The sequence below is a fragment of the Echeneis naucrates genome, chromosome 21 (genome assembly GCF_900963305.1).
Source record: "Echeneis naucrates chromosome 21, fEcheNa1.1, whole genome shotgun sequence".
Lineage (NCBI taxonomy): Eukaryota > Metazoa > Chordata > Actinopteri > Carangiformes > Echeneidae > Echeneis > Echeneis naucrates.
Genome location: NC_042531.1, coordinates 8,653,001 through 8,674,383, shown reverse-complemented (window position 1 = coordinate 8,674,383; position 21,383 = coordinate 8,653,001). Strand labels below are relative to the sequence as shown.

At 40.8% G+C, this 21,383-nt stretch overlaps 1 protein-coding gene across 1 annotated transcript; it reads right to left on the bottom strand.

The window, feature by feature from the left end:
* Positions 1-14,564: 14,564 nt before the first annotated feature.
* Positions 14,565-20,807, bottom strand: hoxd3a (homeobox D3a). The gene is made up of 4 exons (XM_029529979.1): positions 20,460-20,807; positions 18,598-18,657; positions 16,419-16,956; positions 14,565-16,259 (listed from the first exon to the last, which is right to left on the bottom strand). The coding sequence occupies exons 3-4, from the start codon at positions 16,861-16,863 to the stop codon at positions 15,508-15,510; spliced, it is 1,197 nt and encodes a 398-aa protein (XP_029385839.1). The 5' UTR covers positions 16,864-16,956; positions 18,598-18,657; positions 20,460-20,807; the 3' UTR covers positions 14,565-15,507.
* Positions 20,808-21,383: the final 576 nt, after the last annotated feature.

The window sequence follows — 21,383 nt, the reverse complement described above, 5'->3', positions numbered from 1 at the left end:
TGCATTGCTGTGTTGACTGTGCATGACTGTTTCTTCAACCCTGAGACCAAGTCTGTCTGTAAGAGAAACATGGTTTACAATGAACTGCTGAAGATGATGTCTATTGTCCATCTGGTTACTTGAATCTACAGAAACTGATATGTGTAGTTTCGGGAATCTGATTACTCAAAACAAATTCAAATCAATAGGGAAAAAAAAAATTGTTGTTGTTACAGTCTTCTATCTATTAACATACTTTGATTTCCAGTAGGTTCAGTGGTATTAAACCATTTGAATATCTACAAATAAAGCTTTACAGCATCTGACTTTTTAGAGAGAAAAAAAATTTGCAATATATAATGCAAAGTCAAGATTGTATTAAAATAAGGTAAAGGAGAGCTATCCAAAGTTCAAACAAAGGGTAGACCTGATGTGTGCATGTAGCAAGCACAAAAATCTATTGTGAACCAATCACTGTCCACAGCTATTCACTGACGGTCTGTCACCTGAAAATTAAAGCAGGAATACAGAGATATTGAGGTCAGGTTAAGTTTAGCTAATTTGTGTTAAAAGCTCTAAGGCAAGAGCATTAAAAAGCTAGTTGGGAGGAAGGTAATAGCCAAATATTAGACAAAGGTGGGGATTAAACTCATTAGATCACCCTTAATCATCCTTAATGACCCTTACCTGTAATTTGCACCTCATAAAATTCTTCCATCTCAGAATTCATCATCTTAGGTTACATCGTTGAATTTAAAACTACAATAAGAGTGAGTGAGTGTTGGTCTATAAACATATGTAATTTGTCATGTAAAATGCTTGAATATGTTATATGAAAACATTAAAATCGGATAAATTATATAGAATAATGGTCATGGATAATGCTATGTGACATCACTCAGATCACTCAGTTTTCCCACTGATCCACATCAGTGAGCAAACAGACAGGTGCGTGGGCACAAAACACAGCCACCACGTCATGAGAGACATTGCAAGGATATTGCCAGTATTTGGAAATGAAGCGACTTGTGGAGAAGTAGCATATTATGAGAGGATATAGAAGAGGAGTAGTTGCTGGGTACTTCTGACAGTCTAAGTACAGTTAATTCAGGTGGTGTTAGACATTTTGCACATGTTTCTGCTGAATTGGCCTAATACACCTAATTTAATACAGACTTCTATTCCACCCGAAGAAAGTTGCAGTGTGATTTTCAGTGTTCACTGTTGTGTTAATCAAGACTGTAACAAAAATTGTTCAATCTGTCCAGTTTAACAGAATGAACTTATGCAGAGCCCAGACTGAATTGGTGGAGGCTTGAGCCTACTGAATGAGATTTACCTGGTTCGTATTAGCAAGCAGCATTTGTGCCTCCAAGGACATTTGCAGAGGCTCTATTAACATTCAACAACACAGTCCCTCTCATTATGGAGGTAGGTACAGTACATACAAACAAAGCTCATTACAAACATGTCAGTATATATGTGTCAGGGATATATTTGTCAGCCATATGCAATCATCACTAAAAGCTCTGCACACCTTTTTCTGAAATCTTACAAACATGACAACATGATGCATTTTCCACTCTGTTCCCACCCGTTATTTCAAAAACAACTGTCTACAAGTCAGACATTGTGAAATACACTGTCAAGTTCATGTGAAACCGATAACCTGAGCACTGATCACAGACCCTAAGAAACTGTTGCAGTATTTATAAAGCAACCAAAAACAGAATATTGTGAGGTCTGTCACTTTAACAGTTTGAATATATGTCACCAATTTCTGAGAAAAAAGAAATTATTATGATCCAATTTATATTAATACATGCTTATGTCTATGAAAGCTCTTTGAATTTTATTTGCAGGTTTTTGAACATTTTCAAGGGCTGCACATCAGCTGGGTCAGTGGACAGTGAAAACAGAACAGAGATCATGAGAGAGGAACAACACATTAGCTGGGTGGACCATCGTGAATAACATAACAGGCAAATAAAATATGGACTTCTTTAATGCCCCCCTGAGTGGCGAGAGCCTGTGTATTTTCCTTCTGCTTCCCCCAGAGGTAAATCTAGTGAGAGAGCTACAGCTAGGCACAATGGGAGCATCTTCCTCTCCCACAATAGATACGAGTTAAAAAAAAAAAAAAAAAAAAAGACTCAAATAACGTTCCTTCTCCATTCCAATTGAGCTGCTGTTATTAAACCAAGTCTTGCTTGTAAAAAATAAAGCATTACTATCGTTTAACTGCCTTTTAGCTTTACCTGGTTGTATGATTAGCGACCAGAGACCAGATCAAACCCATGAAATATATTTAAAAAACAAAACATAAACAGTACTTCTCAAAATGGCCTACATAATTCATTACTCCCACAACACAACAGTCCTAAAAAGCGTCATTTAATATTATAAACTTGATAGATTAAGCCCTTAAAATATTATAGTTGCCTTAGCATTTGTTGCAACAGCCTAAAATGTACAATGTATGGAGCACCGTGTGAGTAATGCTACAAAGTAGGATGTTTCATTCATGAGCTGCAAGACACGATAGTACAAAGAGCCATGTTTCATTAAAATTTAACTAAGACAAACGATCTGAGAGAGCTTACCGTCTCTTAGGCTGCTTTCTCGTAATACATGACAACCAGCTGGACACAGAGCAGGGAGGAAGTACTGCTGACCACCTAATGGATGACGAGAAATTTGTGAGTTTCTCACAGAGTTGAACATACACGCAACACCTACAACAGCAAAAACTTGGGTGGTTTTAACAGTGCGAGGCAAAAGCGTGCTGACAGGTGGTGTGATTAATGACAGGAATGAGAAAAGGTTAGAATCATGAGTCACATATAGAATCACATTAATGAGACTTCACGGTGCCACAGTAAATAGACATCTTGTGTTTTTGCTCAGTTTATATATACTTTAGTCATATCTTTACATTAACCCACAATAGAGTTTGATACTAAAAACTTGTGGTCAGTTTGGAGTCAACAGCAACAAGCTGATGTATCACTGTATCACTGTTGTTTTCTTATATCATCCAGCTCTTAAGGTCCCTGACAAATTTAAGTCCAATACTCTCCTTTTGTCTCTGATTTGCTTTTCACCAATTCCTCAGGGGAAAATCAGTCTCTTTAGTTGCTCCACTATGTTCAACAGCTTGTTGCTGACTTTATCTGTCTACTGTTTGATGCTGGTCAGCAAGTTTGCGGTGGCTTTATCACAGTTGGTTCACTGAAAGCAGCAGTACTGTGAACAAAACAATAAGGTCATGGGGCTAAAAACCAAAGCAATTTGGAGCATTACTGAGTCCTTCATATCTTATGCAGTCGTTCATATAAAAATCTTAACATAGGTTTAATTAAACAAAGATTATTTTTCATATTCATGTGTTGGAAGTCAGAGATTTCTTGCCTTCCTGTAAGCAGGTCTGATTCTAAAAAGATACAGAATGATATAGTTATGCTCAATGAGACTAAATATTTTGTGGCATTGTTCTGTGCACATAATCACTATCAGGGAACAGCTCTGAACACGAGTCATATTAGTAGAAAATCCCATTCCTTCAACCCTTGACTAAAGAAGTTTAATGTCAGTGCTTCCCAAGAGGAAAATCATATCATTCATTTTCCTGTCAGCCAGACATGACTAGAGCACTGTCAGTCCCCACAAGTACACTGAGCCATGAACACACTGCTCTACTACATACCATTAAGATCAGAAACAGTCACATTTTCATGAGTTAGTTGCATAGCCAGGTTGTTAGAGACTTATTTTTCATGTGGGAGTCATGTTTGTGGGCTTTTGGGCATAATGCAGCGTTCAACACCTTACTTCAGCACAAGCGGATGAAGGATGTAACAGCCAGTGGGACATTTATGACTTAAAGGAACAAAAATAAAGTGCTAGAAGCGTTCACAGCAATAGGTAAAGAAAGCTATACATGGTGCAACACACAGTAAGTCTAGAAATAAGTATATTTTAACATTATGTTAAATCCTTTGCATAGCCCATTTCATAGCAGAAGAAGTGTTCAGATGGAGGGTTTTTTTTTTCTATGTATGCAGTCATTAGAGATTCTGTAGAAAGGAAAGAGATTGATGAACTCGTACAACTCTATGTGGTCTGTGCTGCCTGGTCATAGTTAGGTAAGCTCTTTACAGCACCTTCCCCAGGGCAAGCAAGACTATCGGCAGAAGTTCAGATATCACCTTAAGGGCAGAGGCAGTGGGTGGAGGAGAGGAAAGGCTTTAGTAGAATCAGTGTTTCCCACTCACACAAATGCTCGGTGAGAGTCAGAGGCTGGGGCATGGAAGAAATCCATTGTGGCTGTGGAGCCTGACTGCTGACAGAAATTAAATTGTGTCCACTGACTTTTCATATAGCAACCCAAGGTCTTTGTCAATAGTGCCAGAGCCTCAATACCATTACTGAGCAGGCAAAATATCCTTTCTGGCTATACTCAAAATGTCAACCTTTCAGTTTCCTTTATCTTACTCTCACACTCGAGCAATTTCTAATAAAGGAAGAACATCACCATTTTAGCTGTGAAATATCACATTAGGAGAGTCAACATAACAGCCTTTGTATTAAAATGGAATAGTTAATCATGAACGTAGCCTAGCTCTGTATGTAGTGTACATTTTTTACAAATGTAACGCTTTGTTGCCCCATGAAGAGTAATATAAATGAAATAACTAATGTTCAAAATTAAACAACTCCTATTTTAGAAATTCAATTAATTTGGTCTATTTTGGTCAGGGCCAACTATTTTTAAATAGCTGTGATACAACAGATAAATATCTGTCAAGCCTTTTCACAGGTGCCAATTTAAAATGTAAGCTGCCCAACAGCCACATCTCACAGCGTTATATATGATTGGTATTTAGTAAATTAGGATCTACTTAAGTGTACATTAACCCTTTACATTTATTTTTATTTATTTTTATTATAAGTTACAATTTCTGGTAATAAGAAAAAATGAAACTTCCAGCAGTGCATTATTCAAGCCAATGTCCACAGGGGCGCTCAATTTAAGTAGTCTGTGAATGTAAATGTGATCATGTTAAATGAGTTTTAGGCCTGAACAACTGAGCTGGTTTAAAATAAAGAAGGACATCTGTTGAGCTAATTAAGCAGTTAGCATATCTGAGCATTTCAGCTATGGGACAGTAAACAGTAAACCAATGAACCGAATTTCACATAAAGAAAATCCAGACAACCAGGGAGTCATGAATCATATACTCAAGCAAACAATCATGTCAAGCTGAACCAAACCTGAATCCTCATCAGCTCAGAGGGGGAGAGTGACACATTAGCACTGTTGCTAACGATTTATCAGCCACAGCCAGTTACAAGCTAAAACAGGGCATAAACCAGTAAGGTGCTAACAGCACTGAACTTTCATATAGGCCAACAAAAACACACTCCTCCTCAGAGCCTGACTCTGACGGAGGGTCAGATTTTACGTGCTTCCTTTCTCCACTAGCCCCAGATAACCTGATCACAAAAACAGTTAGCATTAGCCACCACCACTAACTCCGGCTAACAAACAACAGAAACAAGTAAACATATTTACCGGTCTGGTGCATTGCTGTTTTAAGCGCATAATAAGCTCCTCAACTAACTGACTTAGTCTCAAGCATGTGATTAAGTAGCTCTAATGTTTGGAGGGCAGCCATCTTGAAACGCTCACCTGTTCCACCTAACAGACGCAGCGGCGGTGGGCGGTGCCTAAGGTCTGACGTAGCCAATGAGGAAGTAAACACAGACGTGCTTCCAGTACCAATTTTCCATTTTTGTCACCTTTTAATGTGAAAAAAAAAATGTTGAACGAAATATTTTTCATAGTAATATTTAAGTTTTTAACTTTAGGTAAGTTCACTAAGAAAAAAGATTACTCCCACAATTGGTAGGCAACAAATGACAGTTTTTTGCATTTTTGAATGAAAGCTTTGAGAAAGCTTCAATTTTTTTATGTAACTTCTATGAGCTTGTGGAAAGAGAAATTGTCTCAAGAGCAAAAAAAAAAAACTTCTGTGATTGAACAATGGCTCATCCCAAGCAAGTGAAAATTATTATAGTTATTATAGTTATTATTATTTGTGGAATTAGTGTTATTACATTTGGCTTTAGTTTTTAAACATAAAATTAACCCACAGCTGTTTTTAGTCACTTACTCACATCCCTGAAGTGGCTGTGTCTGTATGTTTTTAAAATAAATCTGGACTGGCTGTGCAGTGAAATCTTGATCCAACCGGACAAGATAGTCACAAAATTCCCAGCTAACTCGCAGTCTCTACTTCACTTGGATCTTCACAGACAGATACACTTCTCACACAAATAATACATTGATGGATTGATAGATGAGGATCCTGGATGTGCTGATAGTAGTAATCTGTATGAAACACAGGCCAGAGCAGCACAAAAAATAAATTACTTATTTTTTTGATCCATGGATCCTGCTATTGAGCCTAGTTCATAGGGAGTTCAGTCGAGCAGCAGGCTCTGTCATGGTCCTTTTGAATGGATTCACTCTCCACTATCTCTCTGGCAGGCCGAGGGTAATGGATGAGGTGCAAGGTTCCAACAAAAAGCACATCTGCATCCAAACGATAAAGTGTTCCACAAAGGAGAGGCAGCTTTCTTTGAACAAGGACCCTCTCTGACTTTCCCACAGATGGTCTTCATAAACAGCTAAGCTGAGCTGCAGACATAACCTAAATGTTAGTCTTCTGAGCTAAATGGTTGGAAAGAAATCTCTTTCTCTGTCTCCCTCCCTCAGTTGTATAAATATGTAAGTACTCAAATGAATGAGAGAGTGTCTAATATATCTGTAGATATCTACAGATATAACTGCATGTGTGCAGATGCACACATACATTGGCCATAGTACTATATATTAGATTGAGAATGTATTTAACCAACACTATTCTGATGCTACTACTGTGTTGCGTGACCATTGGTATAAACTGCTCCGAGATGTGTTTCCGTTTTACCTTTGGTCCATTATTGAGCACATGCCATTGCTCAGGGTAGACGGTATTGTGTAATTGACTGGCTGGCCCTGAGGCAACTGGAGATGTTAGGCATCTCCGTGGTCACACCTCAGTGCCTCACAGTTGGAAAGGCTGGGCTTGCAACAAATCACACTCCGCTGACAGCCACACTCGCCTTTTTGCTGCTCGCTTCCTGTGGAACTGCAGCAACAGCAACAATAGAGCCTAAAAGCCAACAACAGCACATTTAAATATTACTCAGCATCAGAAAAATTTTGTCTCATTCCACCTGCAAATATGGACCAACTTGTTCCAATCAGAAAACTGTGAGCACATGGTAGAGGCACTTACCCTCCCTGTAACCTTAGAAATGGCTCCAAAACCTCTGCTCTAGCAAATGGGACGGACTGGTGGGGGGAAATGTATTGTCTGGGCACTCCAGAGAGAGAACAGATGGGGACGTGTTCCTGTTGTTGGGCCAACAGGGCACAAGCAGATTGCACATTTACATTTGTGCCTGAGATCTGGAAAGATTATGAGCCAGAACTTCACACAGAACAGCATACGTTGTTGTATTCAGGAGATTTAGTCCACGACAGATGCAGCAGAGACTGGAGCTGTCAATGCATGAATGTACAGATGTTCTAATACATCAGTTTAGGCATAAACAGATCAACACTGGAAGGATTGTATTAGAAAGGCAATGATATTTCTCATTACTTAAAAATCACCCAAAGTTTAAAAAAAAAAAAAACTGCAACAGCAACAACAACAACAACAACAACAACAACAACAAACATCAAATCAGTTATTCCATTGAGGACAGAAAAAATACAGGCAAGAAACAAGAATAACAACTGGCACCGAGAGACACAAATGTATTCAGATTATGCCTGGTGGTCAGAGTGCATCCCAAAATCCTTTAGTTTGATTTTGTCCCATCTATCATTATTCTCTTTGGCAAACACAATGCCACTGGTTCCCAGAAGAATTATAGGGCAGCACTGCAGAAGACAAACAATTTACTGGCACTTTGCTTCACTGAACAACACTGTCAGCCTGCCAGGAACCATCCATTTTAAACAATACGTGTTTTAGTCACTGAGCTGCACATTTCTTGGACACAATAACTTATGGTATTCAAAGAAGCATTTAAATTATGCCAACTACTTAAGATAATAGAAGCAATTTCCACACTGAAAATGTGTAGTCTCATCACACAAAAGCCTGGTTTCATTGTATGTGTAATGATCAAAGCATAGATCAAATGAGTGATATATATTCAATATATTGTGTTCTAAAGGAGCTCACCTTTAACAAGGGAGAGCACATAAGATTTCTCTTGGCAAGCTTTTCTACATTAACTCCCTCTCCTACCAGAGCGTAAATTAAGTGGGGAGCTAGTGTAGTGCACCGAGGCAGGAATGTGGGCCTGAAGCAGAGCGGCGCGGAGCAGAGCAGCGGGATGCTCCAGAGGAGCCGGAGGCCACATTATGCTGCAGCAGGGCCAGAGATCTCGGAGTCTGACAGCCCTGCGCCCTCAGTGGACACACCAGGACCACTGCCACCGTATTCTCAGGACATTTACATTATTCAAAGATAAATGCATTGTCAATTTTGTGTCTCCCAGCACTAGATATGTGTGCCGCTTCACTCCTCCTGCAACCAAAGGTGGGCTCACCTCCACCTACTGCGAGACATGCTCCAAATGAAATCAAATGTCTTTCTCAGTGGTGCAGAATTACTTAACCCTGTGTGCTGCCACAGTGCTCTTGGATTTTACATTGTTATGCAGAGGTTTGTAGGTAAGGAGAACAATGGAGGCAGAAAATGTGCCTTGGAATAGGTGCTTCACAAATATTTCTTCTCTGTGAAGCTTAGAAAAACTGAGATTTGTATGTTTTTTAAAAAGCAGAGATCCATCATAAAGGATAATCTTTTTTATGTCCAGAGATTTTGTTTAAAAAATGAGTCACATCTGCATGAACCCACCTTTAAAGGTGAAGTGCTGCCGTTGATGAAATATGGTCATATTAAAAGAAAATAAATGGTCCTCGCTTTTTTACTCTGAATGGAAATTCCCTCAATTTTCTTTTCATCCCAACCAAACTACTAGTTGAAATATGAAACTCAAAATGAACTGTAATGGACACCGATTTTGCATTAGTTTGTTTAATAATGTAAGAGATGTCAACCCTCATCTATAGTTTGCAGTTGGCAGAGATGAATAACACCAAAGATGAAAGGGGTTATAAGATTTTTTTTTTTTTTTTAAACATTAAAATACAATAATAATACATACTGTACCATATTGTGCTCAAGACATAATGAGCAAAAAGTAATATGGACAAATCTTATTTTCTCTGATTTAATTTGTTAAAGGAGAGATTTTGACAGTATTCCATAGTTCTCAAATCTTCGGCAGAGGCAAGCTCTCCAGTGAGGTTGGGTCCAATCTCAGCTCTGCTTTTGACTTCCTGTGAAAAGTTCTCCAAGACGCAGTGTGGGCTGTATACTGAAACTTCCCTCATGGACGAATCTTTAACGTTAATACTGATACTTATGAATAAAGTTATTCCTTCAACAATCCATCTCTCATATCTAAAAGTCCTAGACTATTTTACTGAAATAATGTGTCTGGGATTACAAATGAAAACTACACAGGATCATTCTTTATCCACCAGACAGATTAAATTCCAAACCCTGTTACTGTAATAGGCACACTTGTAGCTTGCCATGAATTAGAGCTCTAATTATATTAGGTACTATTTTAAACAAAATAACACATTTCTTATGATCCATAGGTGTAATTTATAGCAAAGCCAGGTTCATTTTCCTGGGCAATCAATTTTGTGGTGTAGCAGAAGACTAATATAATTATGTAAAATGCTGAGAGCTGAGTATCGCAGTCAGCACAGAAGGGTTTTTTCGAAGATAAATGAAGATGCAATTTATTCACTCATAATTTCATACAGAAAATGTTGTGAAAGAAATCCATATAGGCATCAGAAAGAGGTACAGGCACTAATGCTTTTTGATATAGACTACCAGTGCATTGTAGTCAAGGCTTTGGTAATGTATGAGTTACCTTAGGTTTCCTCACATCACTGAGCTATCTTTCACATGAGAAAAGAGGAGAGCAGCCTTTTGGCCAAGCCCTCTAAATCATACCCAGAGGAGTGAGTCATTTATTATACTTACAATTATATCAATATCACTAACACATAAGATTGCGATAAATCCACGCACATCAATTTCCATGACAACTTCCACGATCAATGTGTGGAGGGTCTACTGCTACTCTTAAGAGTTTGGCTGGAGGTTTCTGAAAGTTAAAACATTTTAGGAATCCAGCAACACTATAACCTCAACACAGCTCGCCTTTCCTCACTTTATCGTCTGCATTCTCTCATTGAGAGGACTAACCCTAAGTCTGCTGTTATGGCAAAGTGAGGGTGCAAAACAAAGGGCCACCTATGCTTTTCTGGAAATCCATTTCAGGCAGCTGGAGAGTGGGAGCTGACGGAGATTTTTTTTTTTTTTTTTTTTTTTATTAAGTGTGACAAATGTGGATTGGGAAAAAAATGAGAGCTGGTCTACATCAAATAGCCATTCTGTCCTGTTTGGAGTGCTGCTGTCTCATTTCAGAGTCTTTGTCTTCATCAAGCCACTCTTACATGTTTGATTATGAACTAACTTTCCCCATGCATACTATATGCCGTCCTCTGAGAGACAGACGTAGCCCGCTGCACCCACCAGACAAATAATGAGTCTTTTTACATGGCTGTGGTGTAACCCTGCGGTGGACACTCTTGTTGTCTTTTTGCTTCCAGGACAAATACACTGTAGACTTTTTGAGCTGCTAAACACCACAGATGCACCCACTATGAATAACGTCACAGTGTCAACAGTCATTCACCTACACACTTTGCGGTGAATCCTTAATGACAGCAGAGGCCAGAGAACAGCAAGGACTTGCGATGATGATGTCTTCTCACATCCACATCTTGTGTCAGTTTTTACAGATGGTCAGCGTGTGCGATGCAGATCACGTCCTCCTTCCTTCTTCTGTCTGGTACCAAAGGGTTACCAAACATCAGAAACCAATCGGCGCATGTGAGGAATGAGATGAAATCTCATTGCCAGTTTAATGGACTGAAACACAAATTTGGGATGTAAAATCATTCATAGTAACCCTTTAAAAAGAATGTCACTGTGCAGGGCTATAGATGACCGTGAGGGTAAAATGGTATCTTTTTTTTTTACAAATAAAAATAAAAACAGTGGTTGTGCTCATTTCTTACTATGAAAAGTTTAGAAAAGATGTGTGTGAAATTTCAGATTAAGTCCTTTATTGTGAACAGATTTGGGTTTTCAGATATCTTTTCTTTCAAATGATGTGCAGCTGGTAATCAGGTTTACTCGCATTAATAATAATAATAATAATAATAATAATAATAATAGGATCCAATTGGTGTCAGTCATATATAAACGGTTTTGTTGTTCACACATGGCCATAAAGAGACGTAAATAATAAATTTATACACAACGTTATCATGTTTCTTCACATTTATTGAAAAGAATCTACAGTCACCGTACAAAACAACATTTCAAAGTAAATCTGAAATAGTAAAAGAAACTAGAGCCCAGATACATTTTCATGTACAATTTTATCAGTTACAAACCATCAGCAATAATGAATCCTGGCTTTGACAGTGGGTGTCTCAGAAAGGAGAGAGCATTAGAAATCAGTGCACACACACACACACACACACACACTAGACAAATGAATTTTCCAGCATAGTAAATATGGCTGATGCTGAGATTAAACCCAAGCAGACCTTCGTGGCCCTTGTTTCTTTTTTGCCTCCCTGCCTCTCCTGAACCAGCGTCTCTGTCCCGGACCAAGGCTCCCTGTTGAGTCCCGGACCTGTCCTCTGTTCGAGTCCCGGACCAGTCCTCTGTTTATGTGAGGGTGGGTTCAGATGAAAATCCTCTTCATCGCTAAATCCCAACGATAATCCACAATTTTGTTCGGTGATGGAAAATCAGGAAGGGGGACGGTAATTCAAGTCGGATCCTATTTTTCTTTTAAAGAAAAGCTTTTCAAAAATGAACGATGCCTATTTGTATTTACAGCTCTTAATTTCTTGTGCCACCTTTGCACAGCCGCTGCTCCCTCTCCCCAGAGTCCAGCGCCTGTAAAGGGGAAAAGCCTCCTGGGATGGAAATGAACGCAGCTCACCGGAATCATCGCGATATGTTGTGTGTCGGCGAGCAGAGCAACTTTTCACAGGGCTGCTTACATGTTGGTGCACTGAGGAGAGAGAAGAGGAGGAAGGCTTTACCTCTTTCATTCAGCTGAAGAAACAGTTTGGATGACAGCCTGAGGCTCTCCCAAAGACAGCTACATTTCTGCGATCCTCTCAGAGCAAGCAAACTGAAAACTATCAAAAAAACAAAAGAGAGATCCCGTGATGTTCCTGGTTCGGATGTCCCGAGGAGGGATTGTTCTGGACCTGCTCTCATTAATAGTTAGCCCTACAGCAGAACTAGCCTGCACTTCCCCATATGTAAACATTACCCTCCACTGAGCAGGCGTGGTCTGCTCTGCCTTCATCCAATCAGGGCCACAAACTGAGCTCCCAGCTGCAGCTGCCTGCTCCAACAAAGACCCTCTGAGTTCATTCGGACAAGTTATTTCACATTTCTCTAATATGCCCTCATCCTGGCCAATGAATAACAGTCTGTGGTCTGAAGTGAACATGTTTCATGCAGAAGTCTGAATGTGCAAGCCAACATGGTTTCCTGAGGGGAGAGCAGGATTTCTGCCTTGGAGGGTTAAGGGGAACTATGCTGCTGCAGTTTCCCATTGAGGTGAAACCTGCCTTTTCCTGCCAGACTGGTGAATTTGATCTCCACTACAACCATGTCCAATCACAGAGTCAGGAGAAAGGATAAAAATCTGCAACTTCAATTGCTCCATTTGGTACCTCATGAGTGAGATTGGGACTTCTATTATTTCTAATTGATTGTGATTTTATCCATCCACTGTATTTGATCATCATCTCAAAGATGATTGATGATTTTCTTTTTAAATGTTTGGTTTCAAGTTTAAATTTTGAAACTGCATCTGCTGATCCTTCCTTGTATATTTCCATTCAAGAATTTATCTTTGCTAAATGATATTGATTGCAGACAATCATTTTAAAGCTAATTATTGATCATCCTTGTGGAGTCTTTCATGAAATTTTAAAACTGTTGGATGAAAACTACTTTAAGGGCTCAATGAAAGAGTGGCGTGGCTCAAACAGCAGCAGCAGAGATGAAAGGAGGAGCTCACCCAGGGTTAAAATGGCTGCCATCCACTGAACACAGAGATGATTTGTGGCCTCTTGTAGCAGCTCACAGCCAAAACCCAGGATGGATTTAATCATGAAGTGAGATGAAATAAGGTTATGGGCTGTCATTAGAGGATTTAGGGCGATACCTGCTTGCTGAGTCACATTCACTTCACTGTCACTGGCTAGAACTTTTGTTTTTGGAGAGGGGGAACTGTGACTGTGGAACCTGTGTGGCTCTAAAGCCACTGATGAGTTCTGTCACAGGAGTTTCATTTGCCTTGATGTGCTTTTAAATCCGAGGATATATCATCTTAGGAAATGTGAAAGCAGTGGGACTCTTTTTTTTTTCCCAACTCTCCCCCACCATTACAGATCGGGATGCTCGGTTTGAAATGTGTTACTTGGATCTGGAATGCAAATGCTTTGTTCAGGAGGAGGAGGGATCAGCGAGGAGTCTGAAAGCGACGAGTTTTTGATTAATGAGCTTTGAAATGGCTCTCCAGGAGCAATAAAGGATGAACTGCGCTCTCTCTCTCTCTCTCTCTCACACACACACAGGCATCCATCGTTGCATCATTTTCAATGTCAAAGAAGCACCATGTTTTTTTCCTCTCGTCTTCTCCCTTTATTGTCACTAATATGCCTTCCCTCAACCATCAACGAATGGACATATTTTTATACTTCTACTCTGCCAATGTATGTAATTTATTCTGAAAATCCGTCTCAATGTGTACCAATCAATTAAACCAGCCAGCTTAGGTTCTGAAGGAAAATGAGGCCTCTTCTCTTGTCCCAGTGGATATGAAGGTAATAATGTGGCCAAGTCTCAAATCAAACAAACAAACAAACAACCCCCAAAAAAGAGAAAGAAACAATTAAATAAATAAACAAATAATGATGTGACATGTGGAAGATGCAATAAGCCATAGACTCACTTCCCTCATCCCAATAAAACATCAATAATCTCCAGGGCCTTTTATTCTGCTGAAATGCAGTATGCATTGGGAGCATAGAGCCGTCTGATGACTTTTAGATATCGTGGTGTCTAATTATCGATTGGCTCTCCCTGTTTGGACTGGACAGTAGAGATGCGAGTCAATAAACCTCCTCGCTATACTGTTACTTGACAGTTTCACTGAATGAGGAATTAAAGTGATGCAAAGGCAGCGGATGGTCATGTGCTCCTGCTGCGGGGCTTTAACAAAATCATTAAAACGCAATAAATAAATGAAAAGAAAGAAAGAGACAAGTTTGAGCACTTTATTTACAAAATGTTAAACACAATAAAATATAACATTTCAATATCATTAGGGTTTCATAAATTTATGGATATCCAACTGAGTGGAATAACAATGGGTGACAAATAAAAAATAGCAATGGACTACACAAAATGACATGCTGGTGTGTATAATATTTGATACGTCGATAGTCTACGTTTTGCTTAAGGTTTGACACAAGATTAACCATGGACATATAGTGGTGTTTATACACTATAAAATGCCCCATTTATCCCAGATTTACAATTAGAAATGCTCTTCTCAACAATACACTGCGAGTCATAGTAATTTCCAAACCCTGTTTTACCAACACCTCTAAGTGCACTGATCTGTCCAATCTTACAAAAAAAATCCCACTTATAAATACTCGCATATAAACGATAAATAATGTGCAATACAAAAGTAATTAAATAATAAATAGACTATATGCTAGTACGAAAGATTATGCAGCATAATAATAAAAATAAATAAATAGGATGCCCGTGAGGAAAAAAATGAGATCCTGACAAAACAGACGAAAATTTCCCTAAAAAGTCTTTCTCTCTAAAGATGAGCTTCTACTTTTCGTGATCTACAAGACTTACCTTCAAGTAACGGCATGAAATATTCAGTCAAAAATCAGCGCATTGCACTTGAGAAAAAAAAAAGGTAACAGACCACCAGGCCGGTCAGCCTCTGCGCATCCCCAAACATTCAAGAGAAATGGACAAAGCTGTATTATTTAGAAAATAATTACACAATAGCATTAATAGTAATATCAATAATACTGTAATAATACACACGACTCGCTTAGAGTGTAGTTATTAGACTAGTGAGGTAATAAAAAGAGCGCAACGTAATTTTGGCACACACACACTCACTCACGCGCGCACACACACACGCACACGCACACACATACACACAAACCACATATTACAAATGTGTGAGTTTAGGCGCTTCCTGAATCCTTCCCTGAGACGCTTGGTGAGAGGTGAGGTCTGTGTATGTGGGATGGGGATCACAGGGTCCATGATGGTGGTTTCCTGGGATCTGGGCGGCACAGCTGTAGTCCACACTGGTGGATGAGGGGTGGGGAAGATGGCCGAGGTTGAACATGGGGCCCGAGGCTGGCATGGAATCAACAAAATTCCCGCCCACATAAACGGGGCTGCCTTGCAGGTTGGCGTTGGCAAAGCTGCCGTTGCTCTGCATGCCGTGGTGTTCGTACTCGGAGCCCGGGTACCTCTTCTGCTGCGGGATGCAGCCACCCAAGGGTGCCGTGTACGCGGCCAAACCGTACATGTTTTGCTGGGGTTTGGCGAAGGACGGGGGAGAGGGGGCGTCGTAGCTGAGGCTGCTCACGTTTTGGAGCTGCCCGGAGTATCCAATGTGATTGGGGCCGCTGAGCGGCGGGCTCCTGTCCGGGGAGTGCCCCAGGGGGGAGTGAGCGAGCCCTTTAGACTTCTGGTCCTTTTTGTATTTCATCCTCCTGTTTTGAAACCAGATCTTTATTTGGCGCTCGGTGAGATTCAACAGATTGGCCATTTCCACTCTCCGGGGGCGACACAGATATCGGTTAAAGTGAAACTCCTTCTCCAGCTCCACAAGTTGTGCGCTGGTGTAAGCAGTTCTGACCCGTTTGGAGGCCGGTCCGGGGGGGCTCTTCTCATCACTCACCTCACCACCTGCAAACCAACAAGTGCATCTTATTGTCTTTTGGGCCATATTATTGATAGTAAGACGACTAGTTCAGAAACGCAACAGGGCCATGTCACAGGTTCACCCCCCCTCCACCCACCATCCCACACATGCACATGCACCCACTTCTCCATCATGGTCTCTACCTGCAGAGGTGCAGCTGTTGCTCTTCTGTTTGGAGTTCTGCCGGGTCTCCTTCATCCAGGGGAAGATCTGCTTTGTGAGGGCTGGTGTGGCGGAGCTGGAGGAGCTACCGGACGGAGACTTCTTCTTCTGGGATGCCGGGGTGTTGGAGCTGGGGGAGGATGCGGACAGTGGAGGAGCCTGCTGCTCCCCGATGCTCGTGGATTGGCTGCTGCCGTTGCTTTGACTGCCACTTTGCCGCATGCAGTCTCCGTTCAGGTCACTGTCTTTGAGAGTTGGTGGCCGGACAGCAGAGGTCTGGATGGGGCACACTGAGCCCTGGTAGTCAGTCTCAATGGTGGAGGTGGGGTAGGACTGATGTGCGGGGCCATAGTTGTAGGAGTCTGGTTTAGGGTAGCTGTAGCTTCCAAAAAGTCCAGAGTTATCGTAGTATGTTGCTTTCTGCATTTTGTGGATTCAGGCCAAAGCAGCTCTATCCAATGGCATGTGTGTTCTTTATTCACGTGATTGATGCTTCCCACCTTCTCTCCAGTCTGTGACCTACAGAGACCAAATACATCAGATTCACCTGCACATTTATGAACAAGGCCTTCAGCCATCAGACATGGACCTTCCCCCGAGTTTCCTGTGTGAGATTTCAATAAAGCAGCTCAGACTCTGGCTGTAGCTGCTAAACCACAAAAGCACCAACTGTCCCCACACTGTCCATAACAGTGAAACGGCCCCTCAGACCCGAGATGCTCATCTGATTCATTTGTGGCACAAAACAGTTAAAGTTTAACTTGCGCCAAAAAGTGACCCTCTGGGAGGCTTTAGGGGTCCCTCAGAAATCAGCTGAATCAGCGTTTGACACACACACACAATGCCCTTTTCACTAATCACAAGGTCTGACAAAGCCCGTCATGCATTGTTCCCTGTAGCAGTAATATATAGCCCACCAAGGCCGCGCACACACAGCTGGATCACATGATTAGACATCCAAGATGTTAAATACTGAAGCCCTGCACTGTTTATTAATATCAGCACCGGGATGTAGGTGATAGCTGTGTGTGTGTGTGTGTGTGTGTGTGAGAGAGAGAGAGAGAGAGAGCGGAGAGAAGAGTAAGAGAGGAAGGGGTTGGATGGATGGGTGAGGGTGGGGGTGGGAGGGAGCTGAATATAATATTTCATTAGCATCAACCCATATATTTTGGCCGGTTTCTCTGTTTCCCTCTTCTGTCCCATTCATTCAAAACTCACCTTTAATTCAAAGACTCAGATACAGCTGGGGAGGAAAAAACAACGCAAATACTCCGGTGGATTTTTTTTTTTTTTTTTTTTTTTTGCCCCAGCAGCTACATTTATTTCACAAATATAACAGAAGAAAGCATGTCAGCATCTGAAGCAGGCCGAAACTAAAATATCAGAGGGCCCTGCTCTCTACTGTATGTTGGTGGCTGGAGGAGGCGCAGTCTGCGCCGTGCATAACAATTGCACCTGTCAGTGTGGACCGCGGCAAAATTTATGACCGCAAATGTTATGGTTGTAAACGGCCTCAGAGAGGAATGAAAAGCAAAACACTCCTCAGGACTCTCAGCCCTCAGAAGTGTAAAACCGAGCGTAGGAGGAAGGCAAGGGAAAGAATTTCATACTCGGCGACTTCTCCCATACAGAGGCCCGGTTTATAAATGATGCCTCCATTCCTGCAGCCAAACAGCGAGGTGAAAGACCGGAGCTGCTTCAGATGATCTCCAAAATATTATTTAAAAAAGGGGAAAAAAACAGGCAGGGGATATTGGCGAAGGCGCATCTGCTAAAATGGGCAAATCCTGGGAATGGAGTGGTGAATTTTTTTTATTTCATCTTTTGCATGTATGTCTGTGATTTTTGAGAGAGGGGGGCGGGGGTTGCGATATTTAAATTTTTGTTAGTTGCAAAAATGAATGTTTAGTTCGTTAAGCTTCATGCGGGCGAGTCTGTTCAAAACGAAATAAGGGGCTCATATTTAAATGGGACTCTGGTCTGCGTAAATAATTACACATCCAAGTTAAGTTAAAGTCATCCCTCATGTCTGTTTACATGATTTAAGCCTCCTGTGAAAGTCTGAGAGTGCTAATGTTCGGCCTAATAACAAATCACCCTTTCACCTGGTTAGCAGTTGGCTGTGTTGTCTGCTGCCTTCATTAAAGAAGTGTTACTCACCGAAATGTGCGCGGATCTCTCCCACTTCCCTCACGCATTCATCACTGCTCTCACCTCGACCTGGAGGGGAAATAGAATGAAATTTAAACATCTTCTTATTGTTGATTTTTTTTTTTTATCTATTTTTTGGAATCGCAGCAGACTGTGGTCTTTAACTTTGAGTGATTTTGTGGGTTATAGTGTTTACATAAAGATGAAAAATTAGGCTTAAATACATATAAATATATTAGGAATGTATTTATAACTCAAGTAAACAATATTGAAATAAAATTTTATTTCTGGACAGTTTCAGACTGTTTCATTTAACTGAAGTGGAAAACAGAGTAGACCAAATATGACACATGGCCCTAAATATATTTTTCAACTCTCTGCTTTTATTTGCTGGAGAATGAAAACTCCTACATGTGCACTTTTGCGCACAAAGAGGAGACCAAACATTTAGCAGCCATAAGCTGTTTTAGTTGACCCTTGGGTCATTCAGCATTAAGACAAAGTTTAATGAACAACGAGCAGTTTGGCTGCAAGTAAAAGAACCAAGTATGAAGTAAATCCAAAGCAGCATTTGAGCGGTGGTGAACAGAGCAGAGAGGGCTCTCTGCCGACGGCCACAAAATAGAAATTAAACTTCACAGAATTCATTTTCTGTTCATTTTCTTTTCCTCGCCTCCACCGTGAAAGTGAAACCTTGTTCATTTTCCTGTTTGCATTTGCGGATAATGGATTTTAAATATGATGGAGATTTAAAATCCCTCGGATGTGGAATATTTGTTAAAGCTGGTCGATAATCTGCGCCTCAAGTGCTTTTTGGGCACACTGGGGCTGCTAGTAGCCGACATGGTCCTCTTTTCAGACAGCAGTGTTTTTCGCCTACGCGTTGTTACGGTAAGTTTACTTCACACAATGGGTCGGACTCAATGTGGAGTGTTATTATCTGCGCTTATCCCTTCAAAGTCCACTAATATTTCAAGTTAAACGACAGCAGAGTGGTGGTGGGACAGCTGAAAAATATACACCGAATAACGTTGCCTCATAATATCCAACATAATACCAGATTTCTGCTCAAAATCGGCTGTTCACAAAATGCGGGAATTTTTCTTTCTGCATCAAAAGACAAAAATGGATTTCAGCGGAAATTCACCTCAAACTCTGCAGCTAATACGAATTTATTGTTCATAAAGATGAATTAATTTCGAATTAATTGTCAATGATTGAATAATCTGTTATTAAAACGGGAATAATCGACTTAAAGATAAGCTTGTATCGTCTCTGCGGCTCAGGCCTGGTGTTTGTTCCTCTGCAGACACTTAAAGAGAGAAAATCAGCACATGAGCCACAGTGGACCCAACAATTCAAACACTGAAGTGTCCAAATAGTATGGAAATCTAAGTATTTGCCTTTGTCCTTGTTGCCTGCCCAAACCGGCAATCCTTTAAAACATCCAATATGAATTCGTGTTTAATATAACGTTTCAGGTTAACAAAGCCATACAGTCTGAAACCACATAAATCACGGCAAACGCCACTGTGACGATAAGACAACAAATTAATGTGATTTACGATCCGACAGTCAAATAGAAAAGTTCCTCTGCTTTTTTTAAGCGCTTTCCGTCGAAAGGTGGAAGCAGCAGCAGCAGCAGCAGCAGCAGCTTGCAGGGCAAAGCTCCGGCTCAACGTGTCGATAATATTTGAGGAAAAAAGTGATATAAATATGAATCTGCCTTTGAGGAGGCAGCTCTGGACTCCATATCTGCGCGGTCGCCGGTGAGAGCGACATTAACAAGCATCACCTCTTTCCTGAGCGGAATAAATCACGTCTGTATTTCCCGGCGTTGTATTAACCCGTGGTTAAAGGTTGCTGCTTACCTGCGAATCAATTCATCATAAAGCAGCTTCCCACTCAGTCTCAGCTCCTTTCCACGCAGTCTCGAGAATAAATCCTTCACCCTTTGTCTGCAGACAATGCTGTCCTAAACCTGATCTTGCTGTTTTTCAGACATTTCCATATACCAGTGGAGACAGTATTCCCGAAAGAATGGAAGGACTCGCATTCAGCTACCAATAAAAAGCCAACAAGGTATCCTTATTCCAGAAAAAAAAAATCCCTGGCAATCAATCATACATTGAAATCTACAGGAATCGAGGAACGGGGAGGCCTGTGCAGATATGGAGCTAACATTGGGGGTTTTTTGGTGTTTCGGAAGCTTTATGGTGACAAATAAAGGCGCTGCCTTAAGATACAAGCATATTTGTTCACGTGATTGTTCTCTTCTTCAAGCAAGCCTTACCTCACCAATCCATTTTGATAAAGGGTGGCGTTTATTTCCTCCTCAACTGTGTGAAAATGTTCCACTGCCTATTTCCTTTTCATCTCCCCCTGAACGGAGAGCTTTACATCTCGCCTGCACTCTCTCACACACACAAAGCAGATATGCTTTGGTTTTGGCAACTAATAATAAAGATGTAGTCTTCCCCGTGCTGCACTGGGCCGGTGTGTTTTCAGCCTGTGGCATTGCATTTGCGTAAAATGATCTGTGCGTTTTGGATGTTACAGAAGTGTTGAAATTTTAAATCTTCAGGGGATTTTAACATCATTTGTCCACATGTAGAAACTATCTGGAATTTCGCAATAAAACCTGTGAAATGGGCCTATAACGCACCACAGGCGCGCATTTCTGTCTGATATTGTTTAACAATACCAGACTACTTTCTGATTAGTCGCTCAATAACTACAATTATGTGGGGTGTTCATTTTGGAAAATGATTTATGGAAGAAATTGTAAGTTGTTG

What these genes read in the sequence shown, in the direction of transcription:
- hoxd3a (XM_029529979.1), bottom strand. Translation starts at nt 16,863, where the DNA reads ATGCAGAAAGCAACATACTACGATAACTCTGGACTTTTTGGAAGCTAC. An exon ending in CAACAGCTGCACCTCTGCAG is followed by an intron (nt 16,260 to 16,418) that starts GTAGAGACCATG and finishes GTTGGTTTGCAG; the next exon opens with GTGGTGAGGTGAGTGATGAG.